Raw genomic sequence first — 18,987 nt, 5'->3', positions numbered from 1 at the left:
GTGTATTATTAAATATGTATAGTGTTAGCCAGTGTGTATGTGTAGGAGAGTGTGGAGCATGAGTGTGTATGTCAGCATATTGCAGGGGTGTCCAAGTTTTTTCTGCAGTGGGCCACTTCATCAGAATTGTATACGTGCGAGGGCCGCACTCATTTTTCACTGCGTGAAAATATGGCCTTTAATAAAATATGCAGATTAAAATAAAGTAAATGACACAAAACCTTTCCTTTTCCTCTCACTGATTTCTGGGCCTAGAAAGTTTTCTGTCTACGAATTCAGGATTCTGGATAAGTTAAAATAAAACAGTTCTATGTATTTTAGGGATGCACCGAAATAAAAATTTTGGACCAAAACCAGAAATTCAGGTTTCACTTAGCCAAAACTGAAAATGACCCCCCACACATACTTTTAATAAAAGTAAGTTACACACCAAAATTGTACAAAAAAATTATATATTATGATTAACAGCAATCTCGGGCATACCCAGATTCCAGCATGTACTGGTTGGCTGGGCATTGTACCAGTAATTTTTGTCCAAGTGTGTAACCACACTTTTAATAAAAGTAACACACCACAATTGGACAAAAAAACATCAACAATATGACTTGGCATGATAGGAGTGGGATTGCTAACAGCAAACACACTCTTTTCATACCCAGGCAACCAGTAAATGCTGGAACCTAGGCATGATGGGACTGTGATTGCTATCACACACACACACATTCATTCATATACTCATTTATTCACACATTCATTCCCTCACAGGCATACTCATTCAAACACCCTCCCCCACCCCCTTACCTACTACAGCTCTCGATGCCGGTCACAGACTTCAGCAGGGGGCGTGGCTTCCCTCGTTCTCCCCACAGAGGAGGCAGGACTGGAGCAGAGAATGGACCCTCCCACAAGTAAGCGGCAGGGCTTGTGATCCTGGCTGCCGATCTCAAGCGGGCCGCACCTCGAGGTCACGCGGGCCGCATTTTGGACGCCCCTGGCATATTGTGTCGGAGTGTGTGTATTGGCGTATGGTCTGTACATGAGCGTATAATGGTAGCTCGTGTGTGTGACTGTAGTGTGTTAGTGTTGGTGAGCATAAGATGTGTGTTAGTGTATGGCACGTGTCAGGTTGGGTAATATATGAAATAACAAAATAAACGTTGCTTTTCCCCTTGCTTTCAGGAAAACAAAAAGATGTTTAAAGGCAGTCCATGCAAGGAAATCTACCCACAAGACAATTTCCCACAGGGTATCACAAATGGCGCAAACTGGTATAATGTTCCAGGTAAGGGTTACGCTTCTGTTTGCAGAGTTTCCCTTCCTGTAATACTTGGATATTGGCCTGAGATGGGATGAAGTAATCAGTAATTTGTTTGAAGTCTTATTTAGTTTTCTTACACCTTTAATTTAGATGAACTGTAAATGCAAAGAGCACGAAGAAAACTTCTATTTTCTGTTCTTAAACCATAAAGAGGTTTTGTAGATTGAGGTTTTTACAGCTCCCAATTGGTTTACGAAGGAAGCCTTTTTTTTTCTGAATGCTACCTGGCATATGGGGTTTATCCTGCCCTGGCTGACAAATTATTCATCACATCTAATCTAGAGTCATGATTTCTGGCTACCAGACGCACCGAGCAGGGGGTATATGTTGAAGCAAAGTTCTGCCAGTTCACCTTGGACAAATGCCTGCTAGCTCTCAAGTGTAGATACTTGGAATAAAGAAAAGTATTTTGGGGACTTTTCTTCCAAGGTCTAAGCTGCAACACTTTTTATGTATGTTTTTTCTTCTGCAAGAGACATAGTATAGTTTTTGTGTACCATGCACTTCAAAATGTGGCCAGTAGATGGCACCACAGATTGTCATTAACATTTGCATTTTCCTCAATGTATAGATTAATAGGATAAAGTTAATCTTGTACTTTCGCCCTACCCAGGTGGAATGCAAGACTGGAATTACCTTAACACAAACTGCTTTGAAGTGACCATTGAGCTGGGGTGTGTGAAATACCCCGTGGCATCAGAGCTTCCAGCTTACTGGGAAAGCAACCAGCAATCGCTGATTTCATTCATTAAGCAGGTGAGATAAGGCTAGCGGGCTTTGTTTCCTTATCCTCATTGCAGGGGAGTTCACACGAGGCTAAAACTTGTTTTTATCTTCAGGTGCACAAGGGCATTAAAGGATTTGTACTTGATGCAACCGATGGAAGCAGCATCTTAAATGCTACTATTAGCGTAGCAGACATCGATCATACTGTCACGTCAGACAAGGCTGGGGATTACTGGCGACTCTTGGTTCCAGGGCAGTATAGAGTTACAGCTTCTGCAAGAGGGTAGGTATCACACGCTGAGACCATAGTCATAGTCATCACACACTTATTAGATGAGAAGGCTGCTCAAGTCATTTACACCCTCACACCCCAGCCGGACTCATTGAAGGTCTGCTGATGGCTTCTGTGAGCTCATCATGTGGAGGTTTCACAAACTTGCAATTTTGTTATTATTAAATTTAGCATTTAACGGAAGTTTAACCCCTTCGTGACAAAGGCTGATTTTACTTTTTGTACCCTTCGTGACAATGGCCTTTTTAACATTTCTGCGCTGCTCGTGTTTAGCTGTAATTTTCTTCTTTCCCGTTTACTGAACCCACACACATTAGATATTGTTTTTTTCAGGACAAGAAGGGCTTTCTTTAGATGACATTGTTTTGATTGTATCTTATTATTTACTACTAAAAAAAGTATAAAGTATGGTGAAAAACTTAGAAAAAAATGACTGTTTCTAACTTTTAGTTGAAAAATCTTTTACTCATCTATAAAAGGTAATGAAAAAACCTGCTAAATAGATTCTACTATTTGTCCTGAGTTTAGAAATACCCAATGTTTTTATGTTTTTTTGCTTTTTTCTACCCATTATGGGGCAATAAGTACAGGTAGCGTTTTGCTATTTCAAAGCCATTTTTTCCAAATCTGGTAATTCTTCCCCCCATGTGCCATTTCGGGTATCTTTGAACCCGGCCAATGCAATTTACCCCATCAAGTCATATATTTTTGAAAACTAGACACCCCAGGGTATTTCAAATGCTAGTATTTTAACTCTTTCCATGCACCATATCTACCACCAGTCTTTGTCAAACTTTGTGGTAGTAATTTTTTTGCATTTGTTTTGCCACACACATTTTACTTCAGGTATGAATTAAAATGTTCTCGTTTATGTCACTATCACAAAACACCCCAATATGTGTTCAGCAACATCTCCTGAGCGCAGTGATACCCCACATGAATGATTTTGCCTGGCTGTTTGGGGGCAAAAGGGCCACATTTGGGGCATGCGCATTTTTCAATGTTGAACTTTGGCATTTGGGGATCCACTGCCCATGCCCTATTTGGTACATCTTTGAACCCGGCCAATGCAATTTACCCCATCAAGTCATATATTTTTGAAAACTAGACACCCCAGGGTATTTCAAATGCTAGTATTTTAACTCTTTCCATGCACCATATCTACCACCAGTCTTTGTCAAACTTTGTGGTAGTCATTTTTTTGCATTTGTTTTGCCACACACATTTTACTTCAGGTATGAATTAAAATGTTCTCGTTTATGTCACTATCACAAAACACCCCAATATGTGTTCAGCAACATCTCCTGAGCGCAGTGATACCCCACATGAATGATTTTGCCTGGCTGTTTGGGGGCAAAAGGGCCACATTTGGGGCATGCGCATTTTTCAATGTTGAACTTTGGCATTTGGGGATCCACTGCCCATGCCCTATTTGGTACATCTTTGAGCCGGGCCATTTCAGTGTGCCCAACAAAACCATATATTTTTGAAAACTAGACACCCCAGGGTATTTTAAATGCTGGTATTTTAACTCTTTGCATGCACACATTTTACCACCAGCATTGTTTCAAAGTTTGCAGTAGTATTTTTGTGTGTGTATTTTTCCCACACACACCTACTTTATGTATGAATTTACAGCTCCTGGTATATGCCGCTGTCACACGACACCCCAATATGTGTTCAGCAACATCTCCTGAGTACAGTGATACCCCACATGCATGAATTTGTCATTTTTGGGGGGAACTAAAAGGCCACATTTGGTACGTGTGCATTTTTCTAATTGGAAATTAGATGTGTGGCCATCCTTCCCCCGGTGTTAATTGGGACATTGTTGAACCTGGCCAATTCAATTTACCCCATCAAATCATACCTTTTTTAAAAGTAGACACCCCACGGGCATTTAATATGCCAGTATTTTAACTCTTTCCATGCGAGAATTGTTTTAAGCTAATATGCTAATTTTAGGACTTGCTCACAAAAATATATTTTTTATATATATATTTTATATTTTGTTGCCTTTTTTAAAAAAAATTTGTAAACATTTTTTTTTCAACTTGGAGGTTCCCCTGATAGTGACATCAGTGGGAAATGATTTTTACATTTTACTGTTTTTTTACTATTTTTTTCTAATTATTAATTTTATTTTTTAATTTTTTTTTTACTAATCACAATGTGATTAGAAAGCTGGGCTCCATTGACTTGCATGGTGAATGCAGTACCTGTATTCAACCTGCAAGTGGAGCCAGAGTTCTCTAGATGGTCTGGAGACCGTCTAGCGAGCTTTTAAAACTTGCTTGTTTCTCTTGCAGGGCGGCGGCCATCTTCCTTGATGGCGAAGATCACCGGCAGCTGCGGCTGTGACCGCTCTCCGGAGCGGTCACAGCCCACCGAAAGGTAAGTGTTTGGTGTCGCTGGATGCCTCCTGATCGAGGCATTCCAGCGACACCATTTAAGTTTTAAAACGGGCGTCCGCCGCCATACAAAGTATGGCGGATGTTGACGCCCCGTGGAGGGGCCAGAGATGGCCCCTTCGTGCCGATCGCGGCGTTGCTGAATGCCTCGAGGTCGAGGCATTCAGCAACGCTTTTTGGGTGCAGAAAGCGAAAGTAGATCGCTTTCTGCACCCGTTTAAAGACGTGCCGGTCCTGGCACGTCAATTGTCGTAAAGCACATGCTTTTCCGTGTCGTGCCAGGACCGGCAATTGTCGTTAAGGGGTTAAAGGTACATCCTGCTTTTCACTGTCATGCAGAGTATTACTGTTACTTGAGAATTGAAGTTATACGAGACATGCGGCAGCTGGGAGTGTTTTATACACTGACTTGTACGTTCACTCTTGTAGCACAGCTAATTTTGAATTCGAATGCCTTTTTTGCTTCAGGTACATGCCTGTTACCAAAACTGTGAATGTCACAGAAGTAGATGCCGTTGTATTAAACTTCACCCTTGCTCGTTCTGGAGCTGATTTCCACAAAGAAGAAAGAGGAAAAGTAGCAGTAATAGAGTCAGAGACACCCGATCCTGATACAAAGGAGTTTGAAAAGCTAATCAAAGAACTTTCAGATGAAAATGGAATGAACCGCTTCCTGCTTTCCTCCTCTGCTGATATTGATCTGTACCGTTACCGGAATTACATGGACCTCTCCCAGTCACTTCGTGGACTAAACCTTAACTACCCGCTCATCACAAATCTGGCCAGGTAATGTGTAGACCCACTTCTAACATAGAAGAGTAGTACGTGTTAACTTCTTTGTCCTGCAGTTCATGGCTTTCTCTTTTACCAAAATGTTGCAAGTGAAGTGAATTTGTTAATAGCTGCTTACATTGTTACAAGTCATCTAGATACAAGATCCATACAAATGTTGAAAATAGTTTGTCGAAATCTTTCAGTACGTTCTTGGGAACCGCATACGGTATAGTTCTAAACGGGTATAATATTTTTGGTATTGAATACGCTTTGAGTATGTTTATACGTCCTAACCATGATAGCTCTATTTTATTCCAATTAGAGGTTAAGCCTTTTATTTCTTCTAATAAGGCACCAAAATTTAAAGAAGTTATGTCTTAATACCTAAATATTCAACTATGTTCTGAGTTTTAATTGCATTATTTCCCTCCAGTAAGAGATCTTTGTTGGATTTCGTTCAAATTTTGATACTTCTCAAAAGGGGTTTGGCCAGGCACTAGTTGACATAGAACAAATATTACATTCTGACCATTGGCATGGATTTTGAGTAACAGCATGCAAGGTGGTGCTAGTGTCATATCTCCTGTTCCTTACACTGAATGTTATATTATGTTTTAAAGATCAATTCCCTTAAATCAGCAGCTTTATAACAATCTATGAAAAATCAGGGTAACATGCATACAGTCATGCTGCTCCCGCATCCCGGAACTACATGAATGGAATATAATATTCAAGTCAATTATACATGATATTCATGTAATTAATACCTGATGTGAAGTCCACTTCCAGGGGAAATCGCTGTTGTGATTCTTAATGATCATCTCCAGCATTTGTGGAACTTGCTAGAAATGCCCCTTTGTCTTTGTGAAGCACGTGTTTTGCTTCTAGCATATTTAATCGTATGCACTATGCACTCACACAGAAATTTATTTTAACTCTTGATTTCATTTTTGCTTCTTAAGTTTGGGCTCAAGTGTTGAATTTCGTCAAATCTGGTCCCTGGAAATCTCCAATAAGCCGAACCGCTCTGAGCCCGAGGAGCCGAAGATCAGGTTTGTCGCCGGTGTTCATGGCAATGCTCCGGTTGGCACTGAGCTCCTGCTGACGTTTGCAGAGTTCCTGTGTCTAAACTACAAAAAGAACAGCGCAATCACTAAAGTGAGTTGTTTTTAAAATTTCACTAAAACCAAACTCCTAAAGAACATGCAAATGTAAAAGCGTCAACTTATAACAGCTCCAAAAACAGTCAGAATGTTTGTCTGGCACTTGTAAATATTTATTGACTTCATTACAGAAGAACAATTCCCATCAATGTTAGTCTGATCCTGCCACAAGGGAATGTGAGGCAAATATGTTTTGGTCTTCATGGGACTCGTCAGTCGGGTCCGGCTGTTATCCCTCTAGGCACAAGAAAGTGAAAGGAGCTCCACGTCTGGACTCGCCCCCCCCCCCCCCCCCGCTTTGGGGTGAACCCCACGAGATCCTGATGTGTAACATGCCATACAAACCGCAATCTCAAGTTTGTTTAGTATGGCTTTTACAAGGAATGGTGCAGACTTATTGTTTGTTACCAGCGCAACATTTACCCCCTGATTAACTCTTTAAAACTTGCTTTCCTAGTTTTCTCTGGAAACGTACGTGCTATTCCAGTTAAAGAGCCAGTTACGAATGCTCCTCACAGCAACACCATTTTTTCTAAACATTTATTATATTATAAATATATTATTTTTAAATTCATTACAAAATGTGAACATTTTCTTTGTTTGATGTAGCTTATAGATCGAACCAGAATTGTAATTGTGCCTCTGGTAAATCCTGATGGACGCGAGCGTGCAAAGGAGAAGGAGTGCACGTCGGACGTGGGACAGAATAATGCAAATGGCAAAGACCTCGACACTGACTTTATAAGTAAGGAACTGCTAGCTGGATGTGTATGCAAACCTTTTCTACTGTCATCTGTAATGTCATCTAGCTTATCTGCCGATAAAGATGGTTATATATAATCATATATTTATTTCAACCAAGAACACTTGTTACAGATTCTCCAAATCAGTTCCCAAGACTTTCGGAATCTTCTTAAATAAGCCATACGGTTGTCACATAGTTTTTTCCAGGACAAACATGGCTTGCACCCCTTCCTTGGTTTGTGAAATAAATAAAACAGCGTGGATAACATCATATTTTTGTGTGTAAATTGATAAACATTTGGCCGAAGAATTGCTGTCATGTGGCATAGTATTGTAGTTTACTCTTCAACTTGTCACCATAGCTCCCTAATCTGCCCAAATATGCTAACAGGGTCATTATGATGTTAGTTTTTACAGATGAACATTTAGATTAGAGCGTTTCATTGTGACCTGGAGTTGTAATAGCCATTGTAGATAGTTGGCTTATGGCTGACCTAGCCTATCACTGAATTCTTCTGATGTCCGCTTTCCCAGGTAATTCTTCAGGGCCAGTTGGAGAGAGGGAAAAAGAAACTAATGCCATCATCGAAGGCCTAATCTTAAAGCAGGATTTTACCCTTTCTGTTGTATTAGATGGTGGTTCTGTGCTGGTCACATACCCGTACGATAATCCAGTACACACTGGTAAGTCAAGGCTTGGAAACCTAGAGATCCTGTATGTAGATAAAATGTACAACTTAGCTTTAATTGTTTATGTGCTAGCATCATGCTAGATCATTATACCCAGAGAACATCCAGAATGTATATATCATGAGTGCTCACATGATATAAACCTATTGGCAAATAGTTGTTTTTGTACCAGATGTTAATTACATGTTTTTTTTTCTGTTGAAAAGTGGACCATAAAGAGACTCTCAAACACCTGGCCACTGTCTATGCAATGAATCATCCTCGCATCCACGTGGGTCACCCCGGATGCCCAAACAAGACAGGTTGGTTACATATCTAAGCACATGCTTAAGCTAGGGCAGCGGTTATAGGTTCCTCCTTATTTACTAAAGCTCTTTCTTGTTATATAGACGAGAATATTCCTGGTGGAGTGATCTGTGGTGCTGAATGGAGGGGACACCAGGGCAGCATGAAGGTAATAATGCACGTTTGACTCTTTTTAGTATCATTCTGTACTGTGGACAATATGCTTTGATTTTTCTTTTGACTTTATTTACTGTGCACTATATGTTTGCAGGATTTCAGCGTCACCCACGGCCATTGTCCAGAAATCACAGTTTACACCAGCTGCTGCCTTTTCCCCAGTGCTGCCCAGCTGCCTCTCCTCTGGAATGAGAATAAAAAAGCTCTTTTCAGCATGCTTGTAGAGGTATGAAATCTAGAGGCTTTTCAGATTATTATCTCTAGTAACTGATGCTCCAGGCTGCGAGGGCTTGTGTGTAAGAAGATCTTGTTCCATATCTCCGTGGTCGTCAACCTCTTGTCGGTGTTCACTTTCTATCACCAGTCTCTAGCTTTCAAGTAGAATGCATGGTAATTCTAATTTTAGATGCATTGATTTTCATCTGTGGTTTGAAGTTTCTTCCTGATGGAATTATTAGTATAAGTAAGGTCTTACTAAAATCTGAGCATATATCATTAAAAAGGTTCTCTGTGTGACCAATAAAATACTTCCCTTTGATTTCTTCAAGTAATATACATTTTTTTTCTTAGCAGAGGGTTGTCCACAGCTTCTCTGATTTTATAAAGATTAAACTAAAGGGGGGCTCTAAAACCGTGTGTGCTGATTGCATATAGGAGCATTTCATTGCTCTTCTGGTGCTTAGGTTTGTGATAGCCATAAAATACATAAAATGTAAATCTTTTTGAGAAAACTGGTTTAATGTTGTCACTACTGATTATTACATGAAAAGCTTAAATACTGCAAGATTATGTTGTAATAACTAGTGATTATGGCAACTCATAGAAAAGACCCCACAAAATGAAGGAGAATGAAAGCCAGTGAACATGTTGGCAAAGAAGGGGAACGTCAGTCTCTGTGGCAAAGATTAAAGGTCTGAGGTCAAAGAGCATTGGACTGAAACATATTTTATAATGCTAATGGTTCGTATTGACATATTATGACAGTCCGGGCATATGGATACATCAAATTGAGTGTGTTGACATGGGCTTGGCCTTGTTATGGGCAAAAAGCCTGAGTGCCTCTAATGCTCGTCAGTATGGGAGCACCGTTGCATGAATTGATAAATAAAAGCTTATCCTACCTTTACTAAATAGTTAATTTTACAAAAAAACAACTAGATATTAAATATCTGTAGCATAATTGTAACAAAGCATGATATTTTAGAAGAAATGCCTTGTAACCTAATCGGTTAAAGGAAAAACAAGGAATGTAATTGGAGCAACCACTAACGTAAATGGAAATTGACTGTGTAATAGAGAAACATTATAAAGGTTTGCATCAATAAATGATAGGAACTGAATACAGCGGCAGTACCTCCTAACAGCGACAGTAGAGACCGAAGTTCTGTGAACTTTCCACAGCAGTGTCGGCAGGCAAGAGCTACTTATCTGTGTTTAAAGTCATACTTTAGGTAGATGGATCCATTTGCTTTTCTCATGCCTTTAGGTGTAAGTGTATAAGGATAAGAAGGTTCCCTCACAAAAGTTTTTTGGGCTTTCCAGGTACATAAAGGCGTACGAGGGATAGTAAAGGATGAAAGTGGAAAACCAGTTCCCAAAGCAACCATCATATTGAATGAAGATGTTAAGGTCTACACCAAAGAGGGAGGATACTTTCACGTTCTGCTTGCACCGGGATTCCATAACATTAACGCCATTGCAGAGGGGTATCAACAGCAGCACACTCAGGTATGGGACAAAACCCTCTTTTTATTACAGTCTGTTAGCATTGTGTAAATGCCATAGCTCTAAAATTGGCTTGGGGGGCATAATGATAAATGACAGTACAGTGGTGCTTCATTGACAATAAATATTAGTACAACGAATAGCCTTTAAAATGGCTATATATACTTAAACCGTAAGAACTAAAACATCCCAGCTGCTTTTGTACTTCGCTTTCTGGTGTTTTTATCCGTAACTAGAAAATTAACTACTACATTAAACTTACAGGATTTTTTTTTTTTAGTTGAAGCTGATATTTTTTTGGTAACTTCTACATTCTTTCCTATGTTGGCCCAATAAAAGTTATCCACTTCAACTAAAGGCTCCTTTTTTTTCTTGGGCTAATATGTTTTCTTTTCCATAAATGTTGGAGTTCATTCTGCACAAGCTCCAGTACATGGCTAGTTGTATGTATTCTAGTTGAACCTGATGTTCATGCAGTTGCCATTGACAAATTAATTTGAATTACTGCAGCAAGGGTTACTGAGTATGTGTTCCAAGTATACTTAAGTATGCTTCCTTCTCTCAGTATGCAGTAAGATACATTGGAGACCATACATAGCAGACTCAAATATCCATCTAATAGGTCTGGAGTGGTCCTACTGCATCGTGGGTAATGTATATACCTGCAGTGTGTAACGTATGTGTTTCACAAGGAAGTTATACTGATAAAAGATGCAGCTCTTGCTGTCATCATAGATTGCATTCTATTAGTATTCTGTTAATCATTAATTATCTGCTTTTTTGTCCTGTAGAAATGTACTTTTTGTAATGCCTTTTTCTGTTTCAGGTTCTTGTTAGACACGATGCAGCCAGTCCTATAGAAATAATATTCAACATGGATAACCGCATTTTTGGGCTGCCCAGAGAGCTTGTTGTAACTGTGGCAGGTATGGCTATAACATTTTGAATGAGTTACTTGAATTAGTTTAGTAATTTGGATTGAAACACTTTACACATAAGTATAATATAGTGATAGTTGGTTTTTTTTGTTTGTTTGTTTTTTACCTTTTTATCATTGAATTCCCTTTATTTAATTTTGGTTCACCCTTGAAACTATCTCATCCAAGGATTTCTTTTAGTTTAAATGGGTGATTTTTTATATGAAAGAGTGTGCCGATTCAAGTTAATCACCAGGCTTTTTTTAAAATAAAAATATCATATTTGTCATTATTGGTCCAAGCAGAGGCAACTGAAATGAGGTGAATACAGCAGTATTCTCACTAGCTTATCTTTTCATTCAAATTTATTTCACATTATAGGTGAGAATTCCAAATAGTATCTGTAGCAGAATTGTTTTTATATATTTTTTCTAAACCTTTTGGTGTAATAAAATGCAATATAGTCCAGCTCTGTAATTTTCTATACCTATTTAAAGTTATGCAAGTTTTTATTTATTTATATACACACATACACACACACAGAACCTCTGGGGTTTTTTTTAACCAGTCGGTATGTGCAATCCTGTTAATGCTGGTACACCACAATCTTTCTACACAAAATGTCATTGGATTAATACACTTTAAGAAAAAAAACCTTTTGAGCTGAATCTCACCTTGTCCGTTACCTGTAGGTGCCACCATGTCCGCGCTGTTACTTACAGCCTGCATCATCTGGTGTGTATGCTCTATCAAGTCAAACAGGCACAAAGATGGCTTCCATAGGCTGAGGCAGCACAACGATGACTACGAAGATGAGATCCGGTTGATGTCCACAGGATCTAAGAAATCCCTTTTAAGTAACGAATTCCAGGATGAAACCGATACGGAGGAGGAAACACTGTATACCAGCAAACATTGAATATGCAGTACATTTGCTAGCTAGGCTAGGACCAGACATGAGACCTGGTGCATTTAAATCCTGGCTTGGCTGCAGCAAACTCTGTCAGTACCAGCACATTTGCCATTGATCCTTTCTTCAAACTCTCGTGCGACGTGCTCTTCAGTGTTTTGTTCTTTTTCTTTGATATTTTGTGTGTCTGGGGCCCATTGTCTGCGTGCAGAATGACTTAAAGGCACCGAACAAGAGCAAGCTGCTGGCATAGCCTCTCCAGACGGACATCTTCAGAGCGGCCGGAGCAGGACACTGACCTTGTTGCAATACTTCGGAGGTACTTCTGAGCCTCCGTATATCTGTCTGTTGTGAAATCTCCGGATGAGAACATTAAGTGCTGTTGCGTGTTATCTATTGTATTTGGTCCCAGACTTGGCCATATACATTCATTTTTAAATGTATTCCACCAAAAACAATGACATGTTTTAGAAGAGAACGCACTAAATCCTTAAAGCTTTTTATTTACATTGGGATACTACTATGAGCCTGCGGAACATGCTATGTTTTGTGTGATATGTTTTTCTTCAGGAATCTACAGTAATGAAGTGAATATTCAACTTAAACGTGTAACCTGATGTCCATTTTCCCCAGAAACTAGCCCATTCCATTGGCAGCCATTTAAAACACGGAGACTGCCAATGTTATCAATATTGCAATAAGCACACTTTTAAATGTAGAAATGAATTAACTTGCGAATCTCTTCTTGTAAGTATATTTTTTTCCCTAAGGATATAAAGTCTTGGTGTATGTTGGAGTAAAACAGGTTGGTGAGGATTTATTGTTTTTTTTCTATCTCATTCTGAAGGCCATGCTTTGAAAATGCACTACCATTCCTATGGGAATAAATAATACAAAATGGCTGACTGTCTGCAGTATCCATAATGTATTCCTTAATTTTTTTTGACCCGGTATTTAATATATGTAAAGCTGCCAAATCCACTGCCTTACACTCTCCTACCATTTGGTGTACAGCCTGTGAGCCTAGTCCATCGTTTTGCTTCAAGTGCCGATAGAGTGGTGAATTTTTGTTTTTTTAACTTAAACATGAAATTTGAGTATGAATGCTTAAGGCCCATAAAACACTGAAGGGTTGACCCCTCTCTCAGCAGGCATTATTTATATTAAACAATTTCTTCATGTGTGAGATTTGAGGCTGAGAAATAGCCCACTACGTAGAGGCTACCTCGGTTGTTTTGGCCTTTATTATTTTTTTTTTACACTCTGGATTTGATTGTAAATATCTAGTACAGGGATAGCTATTCTGTACCTCTCTGGCTGCTGGAGAACTAATGGGAGATGAAGTTCTAGACCAGCTTTAGAGCTACGAGGTGGCTGCCCTTATGTAGTTTATATATTTGTGAAACATAAATCAAGATGACGAATTCCTGCCTCAAGCCACTGTCCGTATAAAACACACAGACAGGGCATGCAGTATTATGTGTTTCCTGCTTACTCTTATGCAGTTGATTTACAATAAGGCACTCTGGACCCTTACTTTGCGTTTTTCTATGCTACATTAATATGTAACAATTCCTGAAGTGCCTTATTGCCGCGTTTGAATGATATAGAAAATGCTAATGATGGCACATGTGCAAAGAATATCTTTCTTGAAGCTAACGGTTTGATGTGCTTTAAGAAACATTACATGTTTTGTCATTTTTGTCACTAAATGGCTTCTGTTATTAAACTGGATCTGGATTTAACATTTTGTTTGGCGCTTTGTAAATGGCATACAGTAAAAATTATCTGCTTTAAAAACTGTTATGACACTAGTTCTCATCCGTTTCTGAATATCTTAATCTCCAGCGCATGTGAAAACATAGAATTTGACAACTGTCTTTTTCTCCTGCTAGAAAGATGGAAAAATAATCCGTCATTTGCCCCATCTTGGATCCAATATATGCCTATCCCATGTATGTTTAAATTTCCTTTCTGTATTAAAATCTAATACTTCTGCTGGGAGGACATTCCACTTATCAACCAGCCTCTCTGTAAAGTAAATCTTCCTCGCGTTACACCTAAGCCCCTGGCTCTGGTTTTGGATTATGGCTTTTCATGTAACATCTCCCTCTTGTGCTTTAAATGCCTTTTAAGTATTTAAATATTTCTATCACATCTCTTCTCTCTCTCTTCCCTCCTTCAAGCTAAACGTATTGAGACGCATTGGTCTTTACTGATAATTTTTGTCCTGGAAACCGTTCCGCATTTCAGTAACCCTCCTCAGAATGGTCTACAAGAAATCAATATGCTTCTGGTAATAACACAATACTCTGTAGCTTAGCTTAGGTGTCTGTCTGTGAAATGTGTGCACTATTAGACCTGCCTCAGTCCACTGTAGGCGCTATTATCGTGAAGTGAAAGGGTCTAATACTAAGTCAGCCACAAAACAATCGCTCACGCACACCTACTACAGAGTACCAAACCGGGACCAACATCGGCACAAGAGCTCTCCGTCAGGAGCTTCATGAAATGGCTCGCCAGGCCAAGTGTCAACTAGTGATAGATCAACCTTCCCAGAATGCATTGTGCCCACTGTAAAGTTTGGTGAGGGCTAATGGTCTGGGGCAGGGCTCGACAAATCCCAGGCGCCAGGTCGCCATGGCGACTCAGAATTTTGTCCTGGCGCCTAGGAGTTTGTCAGCCTCTTACATCCAAAAAAAAATGCCCCCGCGTCACCACGGGGGGCTCTGCTGCTGCTGTCTGCCCAGGAGTCTGGGCAGACAGCACAGCCACTCAGAGGCCGCCCCCGAGCCTGAGACCCCTCCCACGGAGTGATCCTGTAGGCTGAAACCACGATTGCAGGAAAACCTGCAATAGCGTTTTCAGCTGTCACAGGCAGCTTCAGGAAAGGGGGTTCGGTGTTGATTGGGTCCCCACACAAGTGTGGGGACCTGACACAACATCCCCCTGCTGCCTGGTCGCTCCATGAGAGCGACAGGGCAGCGTTAACCCCTTCAATGCGGCGGTCGCGGCATTTAGGGGTTAATTCCCGTTTTGTAAGGGGCTCTGCTGCTGGTGGTCTGCCTGGAAGCCCAGGCAGACCAGCAACAGCAAAAACCAGCCCCCACAAGCCCTTTGACTCCTGTAGGCATGGAAGCCTACAGCAGTCATCAGAGACTCCCCCCTGCAATGGCTGCTCTATAGACCAGCAATTGCATCCCAGCTGCCAGAGGCAGCTTCAGGGACAGAGGGTTCTTTGGTCTCCACATGAGTGCGGAGAGCAGCCCCAACCCTCCCCTGCTGCCTGATCGCTCCATGAGAGAGACAGTGCAGCGTTAACCCCTTCAATTCCACAATTGTCTATAACACATTTGTGGCATTCCAGGGGTTAACATTTGTCCCCACAAGCTTGTGGGGACTAAATATCAGTCAATGCTGTGCTCCAATGGAACATCAGCATTGAAAGCGTTAAAAAATATATATATAAAAAAAAAACCCAGCACTGTCCTAAAAGTCCAGGGTGCTTCCAGGTCAAATGCTGTGAGTTTAGTAAGTGGGCTGATGATGATCAGATCACTCCTAACCAACAATTAGTGTAAAAAAAATTCCTGGCTCCTAACTTTTTTAGCTGGCGCCTAGATTTACAACAAATTTGTCAAGCCCTGGTCTGGGGGTGGTTTTTAGGGTTTGGGACCTTAGGTTAACGCTACGGCATACAAAGACATTTTAGGCAATTGAACACCATTGAGATAGATGAACTGGAACATCTTTGCCTGACCTCACAAATTCACTTTTGGATGGATGGGCACAAATGAACACAGACACCCTCCGTGATCTTATGGAAAGCCTTCCCAGAAGAGTGGAGGCTGTAATAGTCATAAAGGAGAGGGCCACTCAATATGAACGCCTAATGGGATGTCCGACAGGCTCATATAGGTGTAATGGTCAGGTGCCCACATGTGTTTGGTCATATAGTACAGGTCCCTTAAGACAAGGGTCAGCAGTGTATTGCTTTATGGTGACAAAATTGGAAAGACATGGATATTCTAAGGTAGGTAATACAAATATGAAGTGAATTGCTTAATGTGCACGTTCCTATTCAGTACTTGGTTCAATACTTGGTTACACTTTCTATGTACACATCTAAATGTTCTGCAGTTATTGTGTGAGAACCATTTTGACTAAAGCAGTCTATTCGAGATAATATAAAAGGGTCCACTCGGGGAAACACCCACTCTCATTTGTAAACTCAAAAGGGGAATTATCTCCTGTAAACAGTGAATTTCTTGGTTGACATCTTTAGATTTGCATGTAAGTATGTTCCACCATACTGGTGATACCATACCCTAGAACTTGCGGGTCTGAGGCGAGTCCTTTCGGGTTATGCCCATTCCCCATTTGTCATAGCCTACTTTTTCCTACTTCAGACCTACTGCAGTCTAACTGGGGCTTGCCCTGCTTACCAAATAAAGCCCCAGAATCTCCCAAGAACGTGATGGCCTCTTGATAATGTCTAGCCATAGGCTAAGGGTGCTCAATACATATAGTTTGTTAGAAAGAAGACAAAAAAAAGTGACAGAAGTATTTAAATACTTAAATGGATTTGACAATGTACTGGAGAAAAGTTTATTTCAAAGGAGGAGAAATGTTAGAACAAGAACAGAAATAGGCAGAACAGGCAGGTTCTTATCTGCCATCAAATTCTATGTACATTTCACCATTTAGTAAATAAACTGAGCTACGCATAGAATCTAACATCAAGGGAAACAAGCATCTTTTTAAGAAGTGCTTTTATTTCATTACTATGCAAGATGTAATCTGATAGAGAAGGCAGTCATCACTGCACATGCTATGTTTTGTGTGATATGTTTTTCTTCAGGAATCTACAGTAATGAAGTGAATATTCAACTTAAACGTGTAACCTGATGTCCATTTTCCCCAGAAACTAGCCCATTCCATTGGCAGCCATTTAAAACACGGAGACTGCCAATGTTATCAATATTGCAATAAGCACACTTTTAAATGTAGAAATGAATTAACTTGCGAATCTCTTCTTGTAAGTATATTTTTTTCCCTAAGGATATAAAGTCTTGGTGTATGTTGGAGTAAAACAGGTTGGTGAGGATTTATTGTTTTTTTTCTATCTCATTCTGAAGGCCATGCTTTGAAAATGCACTACCATTCCTATGGGAATAAATAATACAAAATGGCTGACTGTCTGCAGTATCCATAATGTATTCCTTAATTTTTTTTGACCCGGTATTTAATATATGTAAAGCTGCCAAATCCACTGCCTTACACTCTCCTACCATTTGGTGTACAGCCTGTGAGCCTAGTCCATCGTTTTGCTTCAAGTGCCGATAGAGTGGTGAATTTTTGTTTTTTTAACTTAAACATGAAATTTGAGTATGAATGCTTAAGGCCCATAAAACACTGAAGGGTTGACCCCTCTCTCAGCAGGCATTATTTATATTAAACAATTTCTTCATGTGTGAGATTTGAGGCTGAGAAATAGCCCACTACGTAGAGGCTACCTCGGTTGTTTTGGCCTTTATTAATTTTTTTTTACACTCTGGATTTGATTGTAAATATCTAGTACAGGGATAGCTATTCTGTACCTCTCTGGCTGCTGGAGAACTAATGGGAGATGAAGTTCTAGACCAGCTTTAGAGCTACGAGGTGGCTGCCCTTATGTAGTTTATATATTTGTGAAACATAAATCAAGATGACGAATTCCTGCCTCAAGCCACTGTCCGTATAAAACACACAGACAGGGCATGCAGTATTATGTGTTTCCTGCTTACTCTTATGCAGTTGATTTACAATAAGGCACTCTGGACCCTTACTTTGCGTTTTTCTATGCTACATTAATATGTAACAATTCCTGAAGTGCCTTATTGCCGCGTTTGAATGATATAGAAAATGCTAATGATGGCACATGTGCAAAGAATATCTTTCTTGAAGCTAACGGTTTGATGTGCTTTAAGAAACATTACATGTTTTGTCATTTTTGTCACTAAATGGCTTCTGTTATTAAACTGGATCTGGATTTAACATTTTGTTTGGCGCTTTGTGCTTTGTAAATGGCATACAGTAAAAATTATCTGCTTTAAAAACTGTTATGACACCAGTTCTCATCCGTTTCTGAATATCTTAATCTCCAGCGCATGTGAAAACATAGAATTTGACAACTGTCTTTTTCTCCTGCTAGAAAGATGGAAAAATAATCCGTCATTTGCCCCATCTTGGATCCAATATATGCCTATCCCATGTATGTTTAAATTTCCTTTCTGTATTAAAATCTAATACTTCTGCTGGGAGGACATTCCACTTATCAACCAGCCTCTCTGTAAAGTAAATCTTCCTCGCGTTACACCTAAGCCCCTGGCTCTGGTTTTGGATTATGGCTTTTCATGTAACATCTCCCTCTTGTGCTTTAAATGTCTTTTAAGTATTTAAATATTTCTATCACATCTCTTCTCTCTCTCTTCCCTCCTTCAAGCTAAACGTATTGAGACGCATTGGTCTTTACTGATAATTTTTGTCCTGGAAACCGTTCCGCATTTCAGTAACCCTCCTCAGAATGGTCTACAAGAAATCAATATGCTTCTGGTAATAACACAATACTCTGTAGCTTAGCTTAGGTGTCTGTCTGTGAAATGTGTGCACTATTAGACCTGCCTCAGTCCACTGTAGGCGCTATTATCGTGAAGTGAAAGGGTCTAATACTAAGTCAGCCACAAAACAATCGCTCACGCACACCTACTACAGAGTACCAAACCTGGACCAACATCGGCACAAGAGCTCTCCGTCAGGAGCTTCATGAAATGGCTCGCCAGGCCAAGTGTCAACTAGTGATAGATCAACCTTCCC

The 18,987-nt window shown here is 40.1% G+C and overlaps 1 protein-coding gene across 1 annotated transcript in view; it reads left to right on the top strand.

Moving 5' to 3' along the window:
* The window catches only part of LOC149286079 (carboxypeptidase D-like), a 30,102-nt gene extending 17,961 nt beyond the window's left edge, over nt 1-12,141 (top strand). Inside the window, exons 9-21 of the mRNA XM_089494357.1 lie at nt 1,180-1,282; nt 1,932-2,074; nt 2,158-2,327; nt 5,216-5,533; nt 6,484-6,679; nt 7,294-7,429; nt 7,963-8,112; nt 8,325-8,420; nt 8,508-8,572; nt 8,675-8,806; nt 10,123-10,308; nt 11,132-11,231; nt 11,915-12,141. Of these exons, the coding sequence (XP_089350483.1) occupies nt 1,180-1,282; nt 1,932-2,074; nt 2,158-2,327; nt 5,216-5,533; nt 6,484-6,679; nt 7,294-7,429; nt 7,963-8,112; nt 8,325-8,420; nt 8,508-8,572; nt 8,675-8,806; nt 10,123-10,308; nt 11,132-11,231; nt 11,915-12,141 (2,022 nt within the window). The remainder of the gene's footprint in view (nt 1-1,179; nt 1,283-1,931; nt 2,075-2,157; nt 2,328-5,215; nt 5,534-6,483; nt 6,680-7,293; nt 7,430-7,962; nt 8,113-8,324; nt 8,421-8,507; nt 8,573-8,674; nt 8,807-10,122; nt 10,309-11,131; nt 11,232-11,914) is intronic.
* The last annotated feature ends 6,846 nt before the right edge of the window (nt 12,142-18,987 follow it).

Source organism: Sceloporus occidentalis, unplaced genomic scaffold, assembly GCF_023333645.1.
Source record: "Sceloporus occidentalis isolate IW3139 unplaced genomic scaffold, rSceOcc1.0.p SCAF_72, whole genome shotgun sequence".
Taxonomy (NCBI): Eukaryota; Metazoa; Chordata; class Lepidosauria; order Squamata; family Phrynosomatidae; genus Sceloporus; species Sceloporus occidentalis.
The sequence above is the reverse complement of the archived record's forward strand: the minus strand, read 5'-3'. Positions and strand labels throughout refer to the sequence as shown.